We start from the raw sequence: 21,205 nt of genomic DNA, 5'->3' as shown, positions 1-21,205 counted from the left end.
CAAAAGAATTTCTGCAGCACTCAAGGTTCCTAAGAGCACAGTGGCCTCCATAATCCTCAAATGGAAAAAGTTTGGAATGACCAGAACTCTTCCTAGACCTGGCCGTCCAGCCAAACTGAGCAATTGTGGGAGAAGAGCCTTGGTGAGAGAGGTAAAGAAGAACCCAAAGATCACTGTGGCTGAGCCCCAGAGATGCAGTAGGGAGATGGGAGAAAGTTCCACAGAGTCAACTATCACTGCAGCCCTCCACCAGTCGGGGCTTTATGGCAGAGTGGCCCGACGGAAGCCTCTCCTCAGTGCAAGACACATGAAAGCCTGCATAGAGTTTGCCAAAAAACACATGAAGGACTCCCAGACCATGAGAAATAAGATTCTCGGGTCTGATGAGACCAAGATTGAACTTTTTGGCGTTAATTCTAAGCGGTATGTGTGGAGAAAACCAGGCACTGCTCATCACCTGCCCAATACAATCCCTACAGTGAAACATGGTGGTGGGAGCATCATGTTGTGGGGGTGTTTTTCAGCTGCAGGGACAGGACGACTGGTTGCAATTGAAGGAAAGATGAATGCGGCCAAGTACAGAGATATCCTGGAAGAAAACCTCTTCCAGAGTGCTCAGGACCTCAGACTGGGCCGAAGGTTCACCTTTCAACAGGACAATGACCCTAAGCACACAGCTAAAATAACAAAGGAGTGGCTTCGGAACAACTCTGTGACCGTTCTTGACTGGCCCAGCCAGAGTCCCTGACCTAAACCCAATTGAGCATCTCTGGAGAGACCTGAAAATGGCTGTCCACCAACGTTCACCATCCAACCTGACAGAACTGGAGAGGATCTGCAAGGAAGAATGGCAGAGGATCCCCAAATCCAGGTGTGAAACACTTGTTGCATCATTCCCAAGAAGACTCATGGCTGTACTAGCTCAAAAGGGTGCTTCTACTCAATACTGAGCACAGGGTCTGAATACTTATGACCATGTGATATTTCAGTTTTTCTTTTTTAATAAATTTGCAAAAATTTCTACATTTCTGTTTTTTTCTGTCAAGATGGGGTGCTGAGTGTACATTAATGAGAAATAAAATGAACTTTTTTGATTTTGGCAAATGGCTGCAATGACACAAAGAGTGAAAAATCTAAAGGGGTCTGAATACTTTCCGTACCCACTGTATGTCATGATAGCGAAGAGTTAATTTTTTTATTTTATTTTTTTACTGAAACCACTAAATATGCAAATGTGTTTCTGTCAGTGGGCCAGTCGTTCATAACTTAAGAAAGGCTGTTGTGGTTAAAAAAATAAAAGCAGTATTGATTCATTTGTCTTGAATTTTTAATATTTTAATGTCACAATGTTTAATGTAATGTTATTCTACTTAGTCTACAAACCTATTGTACCTCTTTAGGTGACATCCTGTGTTAAAAGTAATCATATCACCATGTGAAGACGCCTGTTTTGTGCCTTGTGTAACAGAAAAAGGAAGTAATCTCAAGAAGGAAATCGTCAGATCTCATGAACAGAGATCTGTCGGGCAGAAGCTCTGCAAACGCACGCACAGTCACAGGACCACAGCAGCACTGACTAACATACACACCCATTAAAGTGAAACTGTGAAGAGGCAAATGATATACAGGAAACACTTCAGTGTCATTATGGACTAAAAAAAAAGAAGAAATATTTTACACAGGTGACAAAACCCTGAGCAAGAAGTTCATCATTTTAGAAGGGGGTAAGTTTCTTTACATGTTTTTATTTTCACAGACATCAGGATATTTTATTTGTTTGTCGTGCCTGTGGTCTTTCCTTGACAGGAGCTTCTTTTCAGAGCTTCAGTAGACAGTGCTGTTGTGGGGTAGCTCTTCAGCTCTTCTCTGATGAACTCATCATGAAACACATTTGCGTGTCAGACAATGTACTGTTATTCTGCTGCATAATTGTTTTATTCTGTCTTGGTATGAGCAGAACAGTCAATACAGCATCCTGTTAAGCACTCAGGGTTCCAGTAATGTGCTCTGATATTCTCTAGGGTACGTCACTCTATCTCTCATCTCTGTTACATGTAGTGAGCATCTTAGGGTGCAGCACACACTGGAATCTCTGCTGGACACTCTACTGTGGACCGTTTTGTTTTTGATTAGTTCAGATTTTTTTGATAAGTAGGCAGTCTGGATTTGGTGTTTGTGGTGAGTCAAAGGTTGTGTTATTGCTTCCAATTAATTATTACATTGATTCATAGGAAAAATTTGTAAAGCATCTTGAGTGTCGTGAGCAAAATCCTGAGTTGGAATATGTATGTCTTTTGTTCCATGACTTTGTTTGTTTAAAAATCATGTGATTTGTACCCACATCCGTACAGCCTTGCAAACCAAGACATCACTGTGGGTCGTGAATCAGTCAGTCCATAAATAATAGAACAGGACATAACATGATGTTGAGCAAGTGCCTTCTGTAAATATATATCAGCAACACAAGGGTTCATGTCGGTTTTTACATTCAAAATACTGTAACTAATCCTGCATCTGTTAAAGCAAATGTTAAATCTGTCTTTTAAATGAGGTACAATTAAACTTTACAAAGTATAGGGGTAAAAATAGATATGCTCACTTCTCTGTTTCCACCATTTGTAGCCTCCTGTGTTTTATTCCTCTTGTGATAATCTTGGAGTCTGGAGAGTTTCCACTGAGTTACTAATTCCCCATTTTCTGACTGAAAAGAGGAACATGGAGGAACATATCGTTATATGTGTTGGTTCCCACTAGTCAGAACATGTCTTTCTTTACATCAGAATAATCGTCTTTTCATTTTGATCAGCCGAACTTTCCAAGAATATTTGCACTTCACTCACTGTGTTTCTGTATCATCCATACACTACACGATTTAATTGTACTTGTGCACAGAAATGGCTACCAGATCAAGTGCTCTGTCTGTTGCTGTCATGGCAATCTTGCACTAAATACACTCCTTTGTTAGTCACCGAGGCTGAGGCATCACATGTCTGAAAATATATCTGTGCCTTTAAAGGCCAGTGCGGTGTTGCCCTGTGGTAAACAGATCTGAGCTGATACAAACATGTTTTAACTAATGTTAAAACACCTTGTCCAATACAATATGCATATGTATTGACACAGTTGAGAGTGGTTCAGTATATTTATTGCTTCTCAGATTGTTTGATTAGAGCATTTTGTGTCATAGAAATTATTTTTTTTTTTGCTAAAGCAAACTAAACTAAACTAAAGCAGATATGAAGGGACAGGTTTTACCTGGAAATCTGTGACTGGTGGTCACTAATTCACTATTTGTGAATTTGCTTCACTGGTTCTGTTGGTTGTTGTCTGAGTCACACACACTTGTGCCCTATATTGATACAGACCCCTGGAGCAAGAACCAAAGATGAGGAAGTCGGAGATGTTCGGCTTCTCCTTGGAGACAGACGACAGGACGGAGGAGGAGAAATCTCAGCAAAAAGCAACAAAGAAGGATGGCTTCGGCTCTCCTTTTGGTTTTGGTCTAGAGGCCCCCAAGGCTCCCATGGACACTGATTACCAGGAGGAAATGGAGAAGACCAAACCTCAACTCAGATTCAATCTCAACTTTGACAAGTGAGCGTTTCCATGCAGTGACAACATGGTCACTGGCTTTTTAAAGGCTCATTACATCACAGGTGCTGTGTGTTATCAAGGTCCAGTGTTGATCAGTGCTGCTGTCTGTGCAATACGTGTTGTTTGCAGAGGCATCCGAGGTCTTGAGCAGAACAACCGGAAGAGAGAGAGCAATACTTTTAACATCAACAAGTTGTTTGAAGCAGTGGCCAGCGGGGACGTCAGATGCCTGGACGGCCTGTACCAGTACCTGCACCAAAACATGAAGAAACTCTCCGACTCTTTATGTGAGTGTGAGAGGACCCACAATGCAATAGATGAAGCTGCTGATCTGAGCGTTAACTCACTGAATGTTTGGTTACACCTGCAGATCAGTCCTATGGTAAAACCACCCTGATGAAGGCTCTGCTGCACCTCAAAGACGGCAAGAACGAGACTGTGGATGTGTTGATCGACATCTCAGAGAAGCTGGGCGACATCAAAGAGTTTGTGAACGCAGCATACACCAATAGCTATTACAAAGGTAAAGTTGTTTGTGAGTCTGGGAGCTTGAATTTCACACTATCCTCTCTTGTTTGACACCAGTCCTGTTTGCAGCAGCAGTCCTTCCATCATGTATATAACGCAGCAATGCAGTCAGAATAGTCTTTCCACCGCCGGTTGTTTTTGAACATAAACAAAAAGTGTGTTGATGTATGGCAGGTCAAACAGCTCTCCATATAGCCATTGAGAGGAGGAGTCTTTCCTATGTGAAGCTGCTGGTCAGTAAAGGAGCAAATGTCCATGCCAAAGCCTGTGGGAAATTCTTCCAGCCACATGATGGCCCCAGCTTCTACTTTGGTGAGTCCTTCTGCCAAAGACAGGAGCCCCCACCTCTGGAACCTCACACAAGATCCTCTGTGAGGATTTAGGGAGCATCTTCGTTGCTGTGATTGCTGGGTTGTTTCTAGACTGTACTTCCACAGACTTTCTGCCAGTCAGACAATGACAGCCTTATGGTTTAAGTTAAGTTCATTTTCCAAAATGGTTTTATCATTTTGCCTTGAAATTGTTTAATTACAGTTACATTCATAGTCAGTGCACTGTTGAATGACAGGCTCATACTGAGATGTGCTATTATTTTCAGTATGAAAGGACATACCATCTGCAGTAATCAATACACTGAACCTCAGCCCCTTTAAAACAAGCATCATGTTTAGACTATTACAGTTTTTTTATTGGCACTTTGCTCCCTGGTAAATATTGTCAGCCCAGCAGTTAAGGTCGTACTTTGATGAAGTGACTGTAGACATCAGAGTTCAGAGTTGTAAATAAAGATGAGCCACTGACAGGAGTCATTTCTCATATTGTTGTTACCAGGTGAGCTGCCTCTGTCTCTGGCAGCCTGCACCAACCAGCCCAATGTGGTGGACTTCCTGTTGGAGAACGAATACCTGCGAGCAGACCCAACGCTGACAGACTCTCAGGGAAACATGGTGCTGCACGCTCTGGTGATGGTGGCTGACAACACCGAGGATAACACAGAGTTCATCACCAAGATGTACGACCGCATCCTCAAGACCACTGCCCGACTGCATCCAAATCTGAAGCTGGAGGACATCGAGAACCATAATAGGCTAACGCCTCTAAAAATGGCTGCCAGGATGGGCAAGATAGGGGTCAGTACAGACACAACTAGTTTAAAATGTAATTGCTCTCCACTGTGTGCAGGTCTGTTAATAATGTCAGTAATGTCAGTTTCTTGATGAAGATGTTTCAAACCTTTAAACATGACAAATTGTTAGGACCTTTGATGTTCTGGTGACCCAGTGAAACTGCCTCACTTGCCCTATGGGTAATTCGCATGAAGGCAAAATGATGATCCATTAGACAGAAGTTGAAGGTTTGACAACATGAAATTATTCAAGATGAGACAAGACTACAGTTGCATTCTTGATGTTGAATTGCCTGGATGATGACACTGAGCCTCCTGACTTTCATTTGTTTGCAGCTTTTTTCACATATCCTGAAACGGGAGTTCCATGAGAGTCACACCAAACATTTGTCCCGCAAATTCACTGAATGGGTTTACGGGCCCGTCCACTGCTTCCTGTACGACCTGGCCTCTGTGGACTCGTGTGAGGAGAACTCCGTTGTGGAGATACTGATCTACGGCAGTGACATTCCTGTGAGTCACAGCAACACAAGCCCAGTCAGAGCAGCTGCTGTGTCTTTCCTGTACTCAAACATCTGTCTCCTCCTGTACCCCCTTAGAACCGGCACGAGATGCTCCAGACTGAGCCTCTGAGCCGACTGCTGGAAGATAAGTGGAAGAGGTTTGCAGGTCAAATGTTTTTCTTCAACTTTGTGGCCTACCTCCTGTACCTGATTGTTTTCACAATAGTGTCTTACAATAAGAAGGATGGAAAGGTGAGATGACTGCATACACAAACTGCGCCACTGAACTGTATAACCATCCCAACAGATACATGCTGATGTTTGTTCTCTGTTCCACAGCCGCCGTTTCCCCTTGAACACAGCACAGTGGGCTACCTCTATCTTTCAGGCCAGCTGCTGATAGCAGTGGCAAACTGCTATTTCTTTTCCATAGGGGTATGTAAATACTCTGGTGTTTTAAATAAATAGCCAGTGGCTCATAGCCCATGGCCATCTTGTTGAAGTTCTGTTCCCATCATGTGATTTATCAAAAAACTTTACGTCTGAATCTCTAGATCATAGACATGAAGAGGAAGCGCCCGAAGCTGCAGACACTGGTGATTGATGGATATTATGAGATTCTTTTGTAAGTAAAAAAACTAATTTCCTAGACTTGTCAAGTCAAAGTCAAAGCTGCCCTGTGGAGTTTTCTCCTGAACAAATGTGTGTGTGCTGAAAGCCTATCCTAAACAGTGCGTTGCATTTGTAAGGGCTAATTAGGAGCCTTTTTCTTCACCTCTATGAAACAGTGTGAACCCGCAGCTGGAGGATAAATTGCGTGACCCAGGTGCAGACTGCTCTTTGCACAGGCCCACAAAAACTGGAATGGGCACCAGTGGATAAAGACACTGCTCCATAACACAAATCTTTAATCACAGTCTTGTGTGATATCAGTGACCACAGTGTGTGTGGATGAAGTGTAACACAACACTGGGATTAAAAGTGAATGTTTCGCTGCAGTCTCTGGTCAATACTGTCTGTTTCTCCTGGGTGTGGTCATAGATGTGTTCTGCTGCAGCTTGGCCACAGGATACTGCCACACCCTGAACTACACGTCTACTGCCAGGAGAGAAACTAAACCACTGGGGGTCAGCAGAAACCAGATTTTAACAGGGTGTTCGAGTTCCTCTTTGAAAATATGGATATGGGGATTTAGGAGCAACTTCCAATGTGTTCATGGGAAGCACCTGGTTCTGTGATTGATGTTTTTAGAGATTAGTCAGAAAAACAGTTTCAAAAGAAAAGAAGTAAAAAGAGTTTTTACATCAAAAGGCAGATTTACATATAGTACATAGAAAAGTATTCAAGTCCTAGGAGGTTTTCTTAATATAGTTAATACAATATTGAATCCAAAAATGATATGGTTTAATTTTTTAAGTAAGTTTCACATATCCAAGTAGATCAATGCAACCATTAACACAGTAACAGATAAATAAGACTTAAGATGAGGAGAAAATACAATATGAGTCTATGTGACATTCAATCTGTGCATTCACAATTGAATTCATTTTTATTTGTATACCACCAAATCATAATAAAATAATATCAAGGCACTTTACATAGAAACCCAACAAATCCATTATGAGCAAGCAATATACAGGAGAGGAGAGGAAAGGAGCTCAGTGCAGTCCAGACCTGTAGACATGTACTCTTTAAGTCTTTAATATTTGGTTGGATCACTTCAGTGTACATCACTTTGCACAGATCTGTTTTCTCTTCCACATTAAAGGTTAAAGGTGAAATTCATGTCCATTGATCCACAGAGGATCAACACATTTTATAGACCCTGTATAATTTGAATACAGTGATGATAAAACAGGCCGACATTGTCGAATAACAGTGCAGACTAGATGTAAACACTATTCTGAGCATTATGACTATAAAATGTGTCATTTTGCTCTTGTACTTATACTCTAAAACATATAAAAAATATACAATACTACATTGTCTAGTTATAACTTAGTTGTAAAGCTGCACAGGCTGACAGTGGCTTCTCTGCTGTTCGTAGTTTCGTGCAGGGCATCCTCTTCCTGGTCTCGGCAGGGCTGTATCTGTGTGGACAGCACGAGTACCTCAGCTTCCTGGTGCTCTGTCTTGCTCTCAGCTGGGTGAACCTGCTCTACTACTCCAGGGGCGACAGACACATGGGCATCTACAGTGTCATGATACAGAAGGTAGTTCACACAGGACGCACTGCAACACACACAGCAGCAGGCAACTCATCTCTGACATCATTTGTCTTTTCCCACTTCTACGTAGATGATCCTCAGTGATATTCTGCGATTTCTTTTTGTCTACTGCGTCTTCCTGTTTGGATTTTCAGCAGGTAATTAAACATCTGCTCTCTGACTTAAAAATATAACTTAGAATATATCAAGGTTTTTAATTAGTTTCCATTAATTTAAAAGTCTATATCTTTAAAAAATGTTACTTTCCACAACAAAAGGCATTTGCTATAAAAAAAACTTGGAACACCAAGACCAATATTTATTGAATTGAGGATGCAGTGTGTGTAATCTGTTTTTATCTCCTGTCACAGCGGTGGTCACCCTGCTCATAGAGCCTCCAGTGAAAAACACCACCGAAATTACAGGGAAAGGGCGCAGTATATTTGAGACCGGTGACCCTAATAAGGAGTGTGTCAAACCCAGCTTCAAAAACATCTCCTACACCACGCTGGAGCTTTTCAAGTTCACCATCGGCATGGGTGACATGGAGTTTACTGAGGATTACAAGTACAAGGAGGTCTTCTACTTGCTCCTCATCGGCTACATCATACTCACCTACATCCTGCTGCTGAACATGCTCATCGCCCTCATGAACCGCACCGTGGAGAAGATCACCATGGAGAGCACCAGCATCTGGAAGCTGCAGGTGAGGTGTCCAGGTTGCTCTGAGTTCATGCGAGTGTCCATTCACAGTGGCTGTGCTAAAGTGCTGTGACTGCTTTCAGAGGGCCATCACTATCCTGGACATGGAGAAAAGGCTGCCTTCCTGTCTGAGGAGGCGGCTTCGTTGTGGGGTGGAGAAAAACCTGGGCACTGTTCTTGGGGACAGCCATCGCTGGTGTTTCAGGTTTGAGTGTTTTAGTTTGACTTCAGTGATCCCCTGAACTTTCCTCTAGCAACATGTTGGACATTTGTGTTTTTGAGTTAGATGTAATGCACAAATTTCTATCATCAGCTGGAATTGCTTGGTTGTGTAGTGCTGTGGTTTCTGACCAAACACCTGTACAACTAACGACATACCCAGCAGCCCTAGCTGCACCTTTACTTTAGTACTAATTAGCAAGTGTTTATCATGCTAATCTAATACAATGGACACTGTAAACATTACACTTGACATAGCATTGGCAAAGATATAGCACTATATCCTTGCCAATCTGGCAATCTGGCCCTCAAGTCCAAGCATGTTGACTTGAGCATTGTTTTGTTACACACATCTAAGTATTTTAGATTTTTAACATGGAGTAAATATCCTTTGCATCAAAAGTGTTCAAGCTCTACGGAAAAGTAGTAATAAAGCAAAAACAAAGGTTTAGGCTGCAGCTGTGTGAGCAGCATCGGCTGATGTGCAGTACATTGTGTTCTTCACTCATTTGCCTTGTCTGACAGCTGATTGATGCCTCACACAGCAGACAGTAATTGGAGCATGTGTCCTCTTGTTGTCTCAGAGTGGAGGAAGTCAACTGGAACAAATGGAACATCAACCTGGGCAAAATCAATGAGGATCCGGGCTGCTGCGAACGGCCTTCATCAGACACCCCGGCAAGCAGACAGAACAGAGGTGCAAAAACATGGAAGCAGGCTTAAAGTTTCTAGAGTAGAAAAGCCATTTACTCTCCATGACAGGAGAATAATTCATTTCCTCATTTTTCCACAGGGAGGAGCTGGAGAGGCTTATTCATGGACAGCAACCAGCGATGGCAGACGGATCAGTCCACAGAGATGATTCCTCTGAGCACCACACCAGTCTGAAGAGGCAAGAGTGAGCTTCACTCTGGCTGCTCAGCCTGACTGACCTGAGCAATGAGGCTTTCAGCCCTAAAGACAGTATTCAGTTTCACTTCTCCAAGAAATTCAAATGCCAAATGGCTGAACTGTCATCCTGACTGACTAACACTCTAGTGTGAGGTTGATTTTTAATGTAGTTGCTGAGATAGTCAGATGAGATAGGTGAAGAAGATATAGGAAAGATTTGTTCATTTGACTGACATAATGGTGTAAAAATAGAATCTATTAGTGCTCCAACAAGTGCTGCCTGAATGCCATAAATCATGCATTTGAAACGTTAAACATTTAATCCATAGACTTCTGTATCTGCCATTTCCACCACCTCCTAACAGGAAGGACATCCTCTCTGCAGGAAGGCCATAACCTGCTGGCACCTCTGCCACTGCTCAAAATCCTTTGAGTAATACTGATCACACCAGTGTTGATCCTGCCCTCCCGCTGTGTGCCCAACACAGCCACACAAGCTACAGTAAATCTACTGCAGCCAGATAGTCCTGGGGATTTCACAGCTTGCTTTGTCTACTGCACTTCCTGTTTGTATTTGGGAAAGACAGGCTCAGATAACCGCCCTGGAAGCACAGCAATTTGTGCACCGATTGCCACCTTCAGCACTCGCTGTCACAGTTACAGATTATGTGGTTTAGACAGTGAATTTAGACCATTCAGCCACTTGTCAGACTGATAATGTAAGAAACAAATGTGTGAGTAGTAACAGACAGGATGACAATACTTATTGTATCAAATCTAGCTCTTGCAAAAAGAGAAAGCTGCAGTTAAACTCCTATGAGTTTAGACATGTAAACCAACTACGGCTCAGACTCACTTCAAAGCATAAATTAGAACTTTATTTTATTATTACAATATTACAAAAAGAGTAGCACAACTCTCACGCTCTTGCCTCTTATCTGTCGTACAGATGACACAAAGGAAAGGCTTCTGGACCTTCTTCCATTTCACAGCAATAGTACAAGATGAAAATAAAATTTAAATAAAAAGCAAATCAAGTATTATAAATAGTCACAACTGCAAACTGAAGCTTTGAAACTTGGAAAAAATGTTACAGCTCCGTAACTACACATTGCTAAAATATATAATTACAAAATATTACTCCTTTTCCTGCTTTTCATAATAAAGAATCTCTAAGGAATTGCTCTTCTATTCAACAAAACTTCATTAAAATAAAAAGACCAGAAAAGAAATGCTGTTTTTGTGTATCTTTAGCGTCTCCTTTCTCCCGATTGTTTGGGGTGTTTATTAAACCATGCTCATTTTCAAAGGAAAGTCCAAGGACCAAACACTTAAGGCTTTTTAAGGGCTGTTAGGGAGTTGGGTGAACAAAACATGGGCGTCATTGTGTTTATACACACACATGTGCTCTCTCTCTCTCTCTCTCTCACTCTCTTACTCACTCACACTCATACACACGCACACACACACCCTTAATTGTACCCACATGAGCAGGCAACGTTCACACACAATCACTGAACTTTAAAGTTACAGTAGTCTAGTAGGTAAGCCAGTGTACAATAAAATAAACAATGCATTTGCTGCTTCGCTTTAAACTTAAAAGTCAGTTTTGTAATCTTGCAAGTGATCAACTGGGTCTTTTCAAACAGACTTCACGTATCAGTAGCAACTACACACACTTTAATTCACTCAAGTTCTTGTTGTCAGGGTCAAAACTCCAGTTAGATTCTACACGACATTAGTAACACTATTATTTCTTCTAATCCAGAGTTTTGTCCTCATAACTAGTCTATCCCCTTCAATACCTGCAAAAGAAATGATCTCAACATTAAAGTAATGCATTTGTCATGGTTACAGAAAGAAGACAAAAACAAAATGGCACAACATCATAACAGTATGTTGACTTGGCTTTGGCCATTTTAAAGTATGACAGTTAAGCTTTCATGACTTCTGCACTCAACATTTCACAGTCTTGTTGCCAAACCTTCCTGGCATTGACAAATGTTTTCTGAAACACCTGAATTACAGTAACTGCATTTTAAGCAGAACAGAGCATCATATTTTCTTCCTGCAGGTTCTCTATTGTGTCCAACCTGGTTTCATTTAAAAAGTATAGATCTGCTGTGTGCAGGTGCAGACCACATGCTTTTTGAGCTGTCCTATGTAGTCTTCAGTGTGTGACGCCTTTGCACTGAAACAAGATCATTGCTTTCTCTTCTGGCATCAGACGACTGTGTTCACGCTTTATTTAAGCAATACTAAATTCAAAACTAGTCACTTGTCTAATAAAACCCTAATAACCGATGTCCATCCATCCATCCATCATATATATCTCCTATTCCTCCAGGGTTGCCACGGGGCTAGAGCCAATCCTAGCTGACGCTGGGCAAGAGGCGGGCTACACCCTGGACAAATTGCCAGTCTATCACAGGACAGAAAAACACTCACATTCACACATATGAGACAATACAAAAAGTAGTTAGCCTAATCCCATCCTGAATGTGTTCGGACTGTGGGAGAACACCCACGCAGGCACAGGGAGAACATGTAAACTCCACACAGAAAGATTATGGAGTTGAACAGGATTCAAACCTGGAACCTTCTTGATGTGAGGCAGTGGTGCTAACCACTGTTCCAATGTGCTGTCCTAATTCCTGACAAGACACTGTAAAATTAATTTGTCACTAGATTTCTTAGGGTGGGATCGGTTTTTCTTTCTTTCTCACATGCACAAGAAAACTTTACCGGCGGGTGTGTAGTACAAACAACACAGGATCTGTTTAGATCCAGGCACAACGAAATGTGACAGGGGAAGAAGCAGAGAATGACACAGTACAAACATGGACACACGTGAACACAACACAAGTTCCCTAAAGTGCCACATAAAAGCACTAATTAAAAATAAAAGCAGGATTGATCACTTGCAAGATTAGAAAAGGAACAAAAAAAGTACTGTTCTTCATTAAATATATTAATTTACCCTCTTTAACATTATCAGTCATTTGTTTAAGTTATCAATTTAAGTTTTACTCATGTTTCCTTTCTTAAGACTAAACAAAGGGGTTTGATAACTGTTGTGTAGACAAGGCCATAGCTTATCTGTACCCTGGGTGCTGGATGAGAGCAGCTCTGCCATCCCCAACCTCTGGACCTACCCTCAGAGGAGGCCTGTGCATCTTGCCCATCAGGCCAAGATTCTGATCGCGGAAGTAGGGCGTCTGGAAGTCCCCACCCAAGTAATCTGCCGTTTGCATCAGAGAAGATGAGGAGGAGGAGCTTGTTCCTAGCCTGTAATGGGGAGCCCCAGGGGGCCCACAATCAACCGTGGTGCACCCACCTGGGCCCGCGCCATGGATTGGCACGGCTACGTCCTGAGACCCGGAGCTGTCACTGTTGGGTGTGGGTAGGATGTTGCTGTTCCAAAGGTGGGACTGGAAGTAGTGACCATTAGTGTAGTGGGCCATGGGACCTGGCATGCTGTTGATGACAGGAGGGGAGGGGGTGGGCCTTTCTACAGGGGGTTTCAGTGTGCAAGGCTGGCCCACACACACCTCTGCAGGGTAGCCCATAGCCTTAAAATGAAAGGTAGGGTCCCTGGAAGGCTGCTTGCAGAGGTGGGTCCCACCGTTCTGAATTTGGGGTACATGAACCAACTGGTGCTGATTCCAAGGTCGTATCTTCTGCTGTGTGTTATGTTGCATCTGTTGTGGTGGTGGATTCTGTTGTGGATGCAGGTGCTGCTGCAAGTGGTGCTGCTGCTTGAGATCAGTGTGGCTGGAAGGCAAGTGGTTCATAGCAGCCACGCTGGGGGGAGGATGAGTGCCCACTGGGGCCGTGGCTTTCTCTTGAGGGCCAATAATGCAGTTGGGTGGGGGGAAGCCAGGGGTGGCAGGATTGCTGTGCATGGACACCCTGGAGCAGGCGCTGATGAGCAGATTGCGGCTGATCGGGCTGGGGTTGGCAATCTGGCCCTCGCACATGGAGGTGGCTCCTGCACCTTGGGCTCGAGCTTGACAGAACTGGTTGATCTGATGCACAATAGTGCTCAGGTCAGCCTGGCTGCCATGGTGTAGCCCAGCAGCCATGGAGAGGGGAATAGTTGAGGTAGAGACGGTAACATTTGGCGGTGCTTCGCCATCTGGCAGCTTTCTGCCCCCCTGCAGACCGGGTGGTGGCTGCTGCTGAAGGTGCTGCTGCTGAAGCATGACAGTAGGGGGCCCCTGTGGGTGGCCAAGGGCCGGGTGCTGAGACACAGTCTGAAGTCTGGGAGGGCCCGGAGGGTGCTGGGTCATGGGGGGAGGGTGTCTGAGGCTCTGAGTGTGACCCTGCTGCTGAGTTAGGGGTATCTGCAGAGTCTGAGGTGCGTCCTGTGGTTGAAGGGGTAAGCTCTGCTGGGGCCGGGGAAGGTTTGGCAGAGGTGGGTGGTGGTTTAAAGTGCTGGTCGAAGCCACTTGGTAGGGTCCAGAGAGAGGGTTCATGATAACTTCAGGGTGCAAGCGAGCCCGACTGCCGTCAAAATCTTTTAGGATGCCTTTGACTGTGGGCACCTTGACGATAGCGAGGAGACCTGTCTTGGCACTGGCCTGAGAGGAGGGGTAAGGGCTGTAGCGCTGGCCTGACGTATCCAGCCCGTTGACTGTACGGCGCACGTGGTTTCGCTGAGGGACCTTGATGCTGTTGGGGAAGATCTTGATGGTGAGTGGATTGTTGGCAACCTTCTTAGCATATGCATCCAATTCTGCAGGGGTTGGAAACGGAGTGGATCTCATCCTTTGTGTGGTGTCCCCTGGGGTGGAGGACAGGACAGGTCAAAAGTGAGACAGAGATCAGGAAGAGAGAAATGGGGAAAAGAAGAGAATGGGGAAAAAGACAACTTAATCCAGGCAGAAGCGTATATGACACAAAAGAGCACATCAAATGAAATCTGAGCTGCTGAGGGGCAGCTGATTTGGACTCTTGTATTCCATGCTTCACTGTTTTTCTTCTAAAGCTCTCATAGCTCCCATGTCATGAAGCCAAAGAGTGAGATTTCATTCTCAGCTGACACAGCCCCAATCTAAAATCTAATTTTGTGGTAGCACCGGTGACTTTGAGGTCAGGCGCTTTTAGTAGCCTTAATTGACATAGCATCCAGGCAAACAACAAGTATTCGGTTGGGGGTTTTCGCTACTGAATCCCAAACAAAACAAAGAACGAGTGAGGCAGTGATGGTCCCCTGTGGCTGCTTTGGGGAGAGGGAGAGAAAAGAGACGCAGAGAGCGGAGCTCCATGACAGCAGACAAGTAATCAGACACAGCAGCAGCGTCTCTGATCTGCAGGAACACCTCCCAGGCCTCTGCTCGCAGACATTTGTTACACCTGCTAAGCACTGTGGATAAATTTAACAATGCCAAAGTGACAATGATTATGTGTATATGCACGTGTGAGTGTGAGAGTGTGTTTTATTTATGAACCTCTTTAGAATCTGCAATAAGACCATGCAGGTGTTGGCTTAAGTGTCAGCGTCTTGTACGTAATGTACCCATTTTCAGTATTGGTAGGTGTGATTGTGTTATTCATTTTAACGCAGTGTGCTCACTTCCACTTCCTTTACTAACACAATAAAAGTCAATGATAATTGTTTTAGAGAATCACTGGCTTGTCTCTCTGCTTTTCTCCATCTCACTGTCCCGATCACCTCGGCCCTGCCTGTCTGACCTACTTACACCACAGCTTTTGGAGTGATGTACATGAGTGCAGCTTATCTGTGGGAAGGATCACTAGTTACTGAGAAAGATTTAATTACTTTCTCATTATTTTTGAGGAAGGGATTTTTTATTTCAGGTAAAATAGATGTCAATGCTACTTCTCACTGTTCCTGTCAGCAGTAATTTGAAATGTCTGAGTTGCCGGCAGAGGTCTGTGGTTTGATGTGGCCATAGTGGTTACGCTCAGTCTCACAGGAGGCAGACTGGGCATGAGGGATGAGGCACAGAGCTGAACTGTGAGTGCTGACACGGCAGCACCAAGAGTTGTGCCAAATGGCTAATTAATTCCCGCTTTATTTGTGGAAAGGAAACAATGGGCAGTGATGTGCGGGGCCGGTATGGGGCGGCACAAAAGGGGCTGCTGTGACTAAGTGCTCAGCCTGCTGATGGCAGCCTCATTAATGCAGGGGTCTGGGCCAAGGAGCTGGAGCTCGACACCCACCATCACCGATGCCGGATATCTGTCGTCGAATAAATGCCAGGGTAAGCAAAGACAAATAAATGAGCGCACATACACGCACACACACACAAACGCTGAGGATGGACTTCACCTGTCAACTACAGGTGATGATTAATAGCCTAGTAGGTAATGATGCACCATATAGTGACATAAAGACAGACTAAATAAACACAAACGCACTTATGCCACCCGGTTGTCAGGGTATCAGTGGGTTATATTTACCAAACAAAGCATAATATTTTAAGCAATAAAACTACACTTCGATAAATGCAACTTGTTTGCTATCAGTATTCAAGATATATTTAGGGTTTGTGAGATTCTGGCACAGTTTCTGCTCTGTTGTCAAAGCCCTCATGTCAGCGTAGCTGTAGAAAGGGTTCTGAGTAGGTGGGAAGAGAGTGCCAACAGCTGTTGCAATGAATAAAACATCTTTTATCATTTCTTGGGAATGAGATCTTCTGGATAAAACCAGGATTGTGGACAGCATGAATGAATGTTAAAGACCACAGTAACTTTGTACGCAACATCACCTTTCAGGGTTTGCTCTGTTCAGAGGAACAGGGCAGCTTTGTGGGGATAAAGGGGTATATCCCGAGCCAGCTGGGAAGGGTGGGGATGCAGTGGTAATTCATATAAGCATGCAAGAGTGATTGATCAAAATTGTTACACTCAAAAGAGCTTTAAAAGATATAAGAATAACTTTTAGTTTTCTGCACAGGTCTTTAATTTTGTGTCAGACTGGAAATACTGAGATCTATTTTCACCAACTGCTCCCATGATAGGTTTAGTCCTGTATGAAGCAAAAGACCCAAATGAACCTCTGTCCACTAATAAAATGAACCAGGCTTTATATAACAGAAGATATTGGGGACATGATGAGATGATAGTAAGATGTATACATTTAATATAATGCATAAAATGAATGGTTTATGTTTAGTGTTTAGGTCTATATTGTTATTTAATCAAAAATGAAACAATGTGCTATTACAAAGATAGTGAGAAAAATAGCTTTTACCAGCCTTTAGACTGAAAAGAAAAAGAGCAGCAAGTTATTTCTCTGCCTGTGGCTCTTAAGTAATAAGTTTTATAAGTTGTAGGGCTCAGGCAAGCAACAAAGAAAGCAATGTCAGTGTTTGGAAACTGACCAATATCCATTAAATGGGAAAAGGGATTACACATTGTTAACAAAGCTCAGGCAGGCATTTTGGGGAAAAACAGAAAAATCAGAATGAAACTTTAGCAGGTCTGCCATGAAGTTTGTAATGAAAATCAGTAAATTAGTGTAGAATAGTTTCCCCTAACAGTGGATAAAATCGTTCATGCTGTTTACATGTGTTCAAGGGTGTGGACAGCTTCAGATTAGGTGTTCTAGTGAGGAAGTGTTACTTAGTTGTTCAACCTTAACCTGGAACCTGGATTAGTTGAAGAGCTTAAAGCATAAAGCGAGGGTTAATGAGGATATGAGTGAAGTCTGTAGGCGGCTGCTGGTGCCTACGAGCATATCATCTCTCAGATCTCCAGCTAAGCATGTTCCCAGGGTGAGAGCAGAGGAAAGAGGCCAGTCTGGCCAAGCATTAATTACCCTGCTGCTAGCTAGCTAGCTGGAACACAAGTGCACAGTCAGCAGGCACTAATTAGGCTTTCTTTTATTCAAACTACTGTTTTTATTGAACAAGGTTTAAGCGGCAGGGGGCAGGGGATCATGCTGCTGTAAATTGCAATTTTCACACAAGAGCAGGAAATTAAGTCTGAAGCTTCAGAGTCAAATTAGACACGTGAAACCTCTGTATGTTTTTGCAGAACAGAGCATCCAATGCTGATAGATCAACATTGCAAGACCTTTGAAAAATAAAAAATACTATGGGGGGAGGAAGAAAAGAAGGCTGCTTTTGATTTCAGCAGGGACTAAGGTGTGAAAATCAGGCAAGTGGCCCGACTTTATTAACTGTTTGTTCTTCCTGTTAGAACAGAGGACCAAAAGAAACTCCTTGCTACTTCAGTCATCTTGCCTGGGGGATGAATGCTTTTCTCTGTGACCCGCTGTCCTTTTTGCGTACCTGATCTGCTCCTCTGTCAGCCTTCGTCCCAGCCATCGTCTGTTACCAGTCGGTCCCTGATGATAAATAGAGCAGCTGCTCTGGCCTTGCCTCTGACAGAAACCTGCAAGCTCGTAACTTTAAAAGACTCTGCTATGCACAGATTCACCCGCAGGAGAGTAGTCAGTGTACGGTGAGCCTGGCGATATGGAGCTCTTGATGAAAATAAAGGGAGGGGAAAATGTCAAGGACAAGATTCTGAAGTGCCACACTCAGCAATACAGTGCACTAAGCAGCTGAAAGGATGGAGGTCAAGGATAGACCAACTGGAACACAAACTGGAGCTAATTATGTAAACTCCCCATCTGTTTTTATGTGGGAACTCACCGGAGTATTAAATAATGGTTTCAAGCGACAACTAGGTTACGGATTGCACCTAAAAGCAGTGAAGTACATCCCTCATGGAGTTAAACTGTCACTGTCATTATCTCTCATGCTGGGTACATGACAACCAGTCCTGTGGACAGCCAAGAGCAAGATGGCAAAGTGTCACTTGAGGTTTGAGGCCAGGTACTGGCTGTGTTTGGCAGCACACGGGGAGCTAATGCCTCAAAACATGACAACTGCATAGCCTGCAGACATACAGAGGGTAATCAAAAGGGGCTGGATATGCACAGCTTCACCTGCAGAAGAGAAGGCAGTGGACAGATAATAGGCAGCTTGGGATCATACAGATTTTTGTTTTTGCTTCCTTTTTTCTAAGGTGCTTTGGTAAAAAGGATTTGGTCTAAATACAGTACTGAATACAGTTCTATGGATTTTGATGTAACACCATGTCTGTTAATAGTACTTTGAAGAGCAGATGAAAAGAAAAAAGCATCATGGGGGAAAAAAAAAAGGAACAGATTGAAATTACACTTCTAGGAACGGATGTGCTGCAGGAAGCACACTCCATCAGCAAAATGAATTACAGTGTTGAGCAGAAAAACAAATTGAACTCCAGTTGCGCCTCATGCTCTGATGTGTCTTAGTGTGTCACATAAAGGAAGAGCAGAGAAACCGTCTTGCTGATGGCTGCACCATGTCACAAGCCTGCCTGAGTGAGGCAACAGACGCTGGCACTTAGCAGACTCCCTCACGCTCGCTGATCTCCCGGGGGTTGGCTGATTACTGTGATTCTGAAATTACAGTCTTGATGAGCTGGAGCATTTTACAACGAAAAAAAAAACCTGCAGAAATGGGTCAGACTGGGGGCTGAGTTTCTACTCAGACAGGAACAGGCAAAGGGAAAAGAGATTTTTTTTTATGACTGAACAAAAAGATGATGGCCAAATGGAAAGGACCACAATCTTTGTCCGGAACGTGACTGATAATTTGGGTATATTTAAAAAAGCTTGCTGTAGGAAGCAATTGTCAATACAAATATGTGAAATGAAAATGTACATTAGCATTACAAATGTATAAATGACAAAATTATTTTACATTAATGTAAGTATTTAAAAACAGAAATGGTCATTTGCAGTTTTGAAAATGTCAGTTTAAATGTGTTTAGGATGAAAAGACAACAGGTACAACAGAACAAATCAATACTGACATATAGTTACCATTTCCATTCATCAACTTGTCATGCATTAATTTCCTGCAGAGTAATAAGTCTCAGCTTTCACTGGCAATTACTGACTTCAGCTCTCCATTTGTGCTGCCGTGCCTCTCACCCCAAAGAGTCCAACTTTGTCAGCCGTCGAGATGTAACATCCAAACGCTTGAATTAACTGGGCCAGCAGTGACTAGCCTGCCATTAAACCGGGGCAGCAGATTGCTTCTTAAATTCACTCACATTACAAGATCATCACGGCAAAACCACTCAGCCGCAATCTGTCGGCAAGTCTGACAGTAACTGACTCTTCCTGATGGTGAAAAGGAAGTGAGATGGTCAGATCTAACACATACATGTGGCGATGGTGCCATGGTAAGCACATAGGACCACAGATCTTCAGGGGTGATGAGAGAGGGAGGGAGATAAAGAAGGGAGGGAGCCAGTTCACTGTTCATCAGCAAATTAATGGTGCAGTTCATCCTAATTTCCCTTTAAGACAGATCTGTGGGCCTGGAGAACAAAAATATTCTCTCCCTCATTCTGGTTTCAACACAGAGCTGCAGATGGCTAGAGCGGGCAGGGGGATGTGACATGGGGCAGGCAGCAGGATTGCAACAGCTTTTGGTTTTGTATGGGATGGTGGTCGTAGTTAACAGTGTGGTGTATGTACTGAGATCAGTACTTACATTTCTGAAGTCCAGTGTTCATCTGCGTGTGGGGGAGAAGCTGGAGGGGGAGGTCACCTGGCCCTGGCAGACAGGCCAGCATTTCACACAGACACTAATGCAACATGGGACGCGCACGTCTCCTCACACTGCAGAGAGAGAAGGAGAGAGGGGGGTGGGGGTGAGGGTGGGAGAGGTCAACAGTCAGACATAACTCCAAGGCAGCACATGGTGTGTGGTGATACAGAGGCTGGGTCTGAACTAATAGAACTCTCTGGACGATCCCCGGAGGCACAGGGCTGAGGGAGACATAGTTACCTTCCAATTAAAAACTGATTCACACCTGGAGCATCAGGTAAGGTGACATTTGATGCCAATAACAACTTCAATTTAACATCAAACAGCTGAAGTAAAACGGGCAGACTGGGCCTGAGGGGCTGGCAGCTTTTAAATCGACTCAGTCCCTCCTCCTCCTCCTCGCCCTGCATGTTAGTCAGTTAGTAGGACCCTGCTACCTGCGCTTTACCTTTCCGCCTCCACCAGACCATGGCGGAGGAAATTAATGACTCCTGTAGACTTGGAAAGAACACACTCGAGAGGCCTGGTGCTGACAAGTTAGTGAGTCTCTGATCAATACTGCAGTCCTCTAGACCTCAAGAAGGCCTTTATTTTGGGGACATTAAACAATAGAGCCATCTCCGAATGTGGTAAAAAGAAGTGAATAAACAGCTCCAATAAACGCCTGCCACTTTGTGCAATAACCTGATGTAACAGAGAGGGAGAAAGCGTTAGCCATGCTCCACTTGGCTTACTGCTGTATTCAAAACACCACAGATGCTTGCTTAATCAGCACTGAAGAACAGTCAGGGAGCAAATTAAGTCTACAGAGTCCATGCCCTCCCTGTTTGCTGCGTGGCATCAGAAGAGGGT

The 21,205-nt window shown here is 43.7% G+C and overlaps 2 protein-coding genes across 10 annotated transcripts in view; one reads left to right on the top strand and one right to left on the bottom strand.

Moving 5' to 3' along the window:
- Positions 1–1,515: 1,515 nt before the first annotated feature.
- trpv1 (transient receptor potential cation channel, subfamily V, member 1) lies at positions 1,516–11,002 on the top strand. Its single transcript, XM_026328808.2, has 16 exons — positions 1,516–1,724; positions 3,364–3,594; positions 3,724–3,881; positions 3,965–4,117; positions 4,297–4,434; positions 4,954–5,252; positions 5,585–5,761; positions 5,848–6,003; positions 6,091–6,186; positions 6,306–6,376; positions 7,799–7,964; positions 8,050–8,116; positions 8,330–8,664; positions 8,744–8,865; positions 9,464–9,576; positions 9,673–11,002. The coding sequence occupies exons 2-16, from the start codon at positions 3,386–3,388 to the stop codon at positions 9,765–9,767; spliced, it is 2,355 nt and encodes a 784-aa protein (XP_026184593.1). The 5' UTR covers positions 1,516–1,724; positions 3,364–3,385; the 3' UTR covers positions 9,768–11,002.
- Positions 10,984–21,205, bottom strand: part of fam222ba (family with sequence similarity 222 member Ba) — a 31,356-nt gene continuing 21,134 nt past the window's right edge. For 7 of the 9 annotated variants that reach the window (XM_026328812.2, XM_026328814.2, XM_026328811.2 and 4 more), the window contains 2 exons: positions 20,297–20,424; positions 10,984–14,556 (listed from right to left, as the gene is read on the bottom strand). In XM_026328812.2, coding sequence (XP_026184597.1) covers positions 12,866–14,556; positions 20,297–20,378 — 1,773 coding nt within the window. In that variant the 5' untranslated portion in view covers positions 20,379–20,424 and the 3' untranslated portion in view covers positions 10,984–12,865. Of the gene's footprint in view, positions 14,557–18,034; positions 18,229–18,400; positions 18,522–20,296; positions 20,428–21,205 lie in introns of those variants that run through there. The other 2 variants (XM_026328816.2, XM_026328817.2) reach the window with 2 other exon arrangements.

The sequence above is a fragment of the Mastacembelus armatus genome, chromosome 14 (genome assembly GCF_900324485.2).
Source record: "Mastacembelus armatus chromosome 14, fMasArm1.2, whole genome shotgun sequence".
Lineage (NCBI taxonomy): Eukaryota > Metazoa > Chordata > Actinopteri > Synbranchiformes > Mastacembelidae > Mastacembelus > Mastacembelus armatus.
The sequence above is the reverse complement of the archived record's forward strand: the minus strand, read 5'-3'. Positions and strand labels throughout refer to the sequence as shown.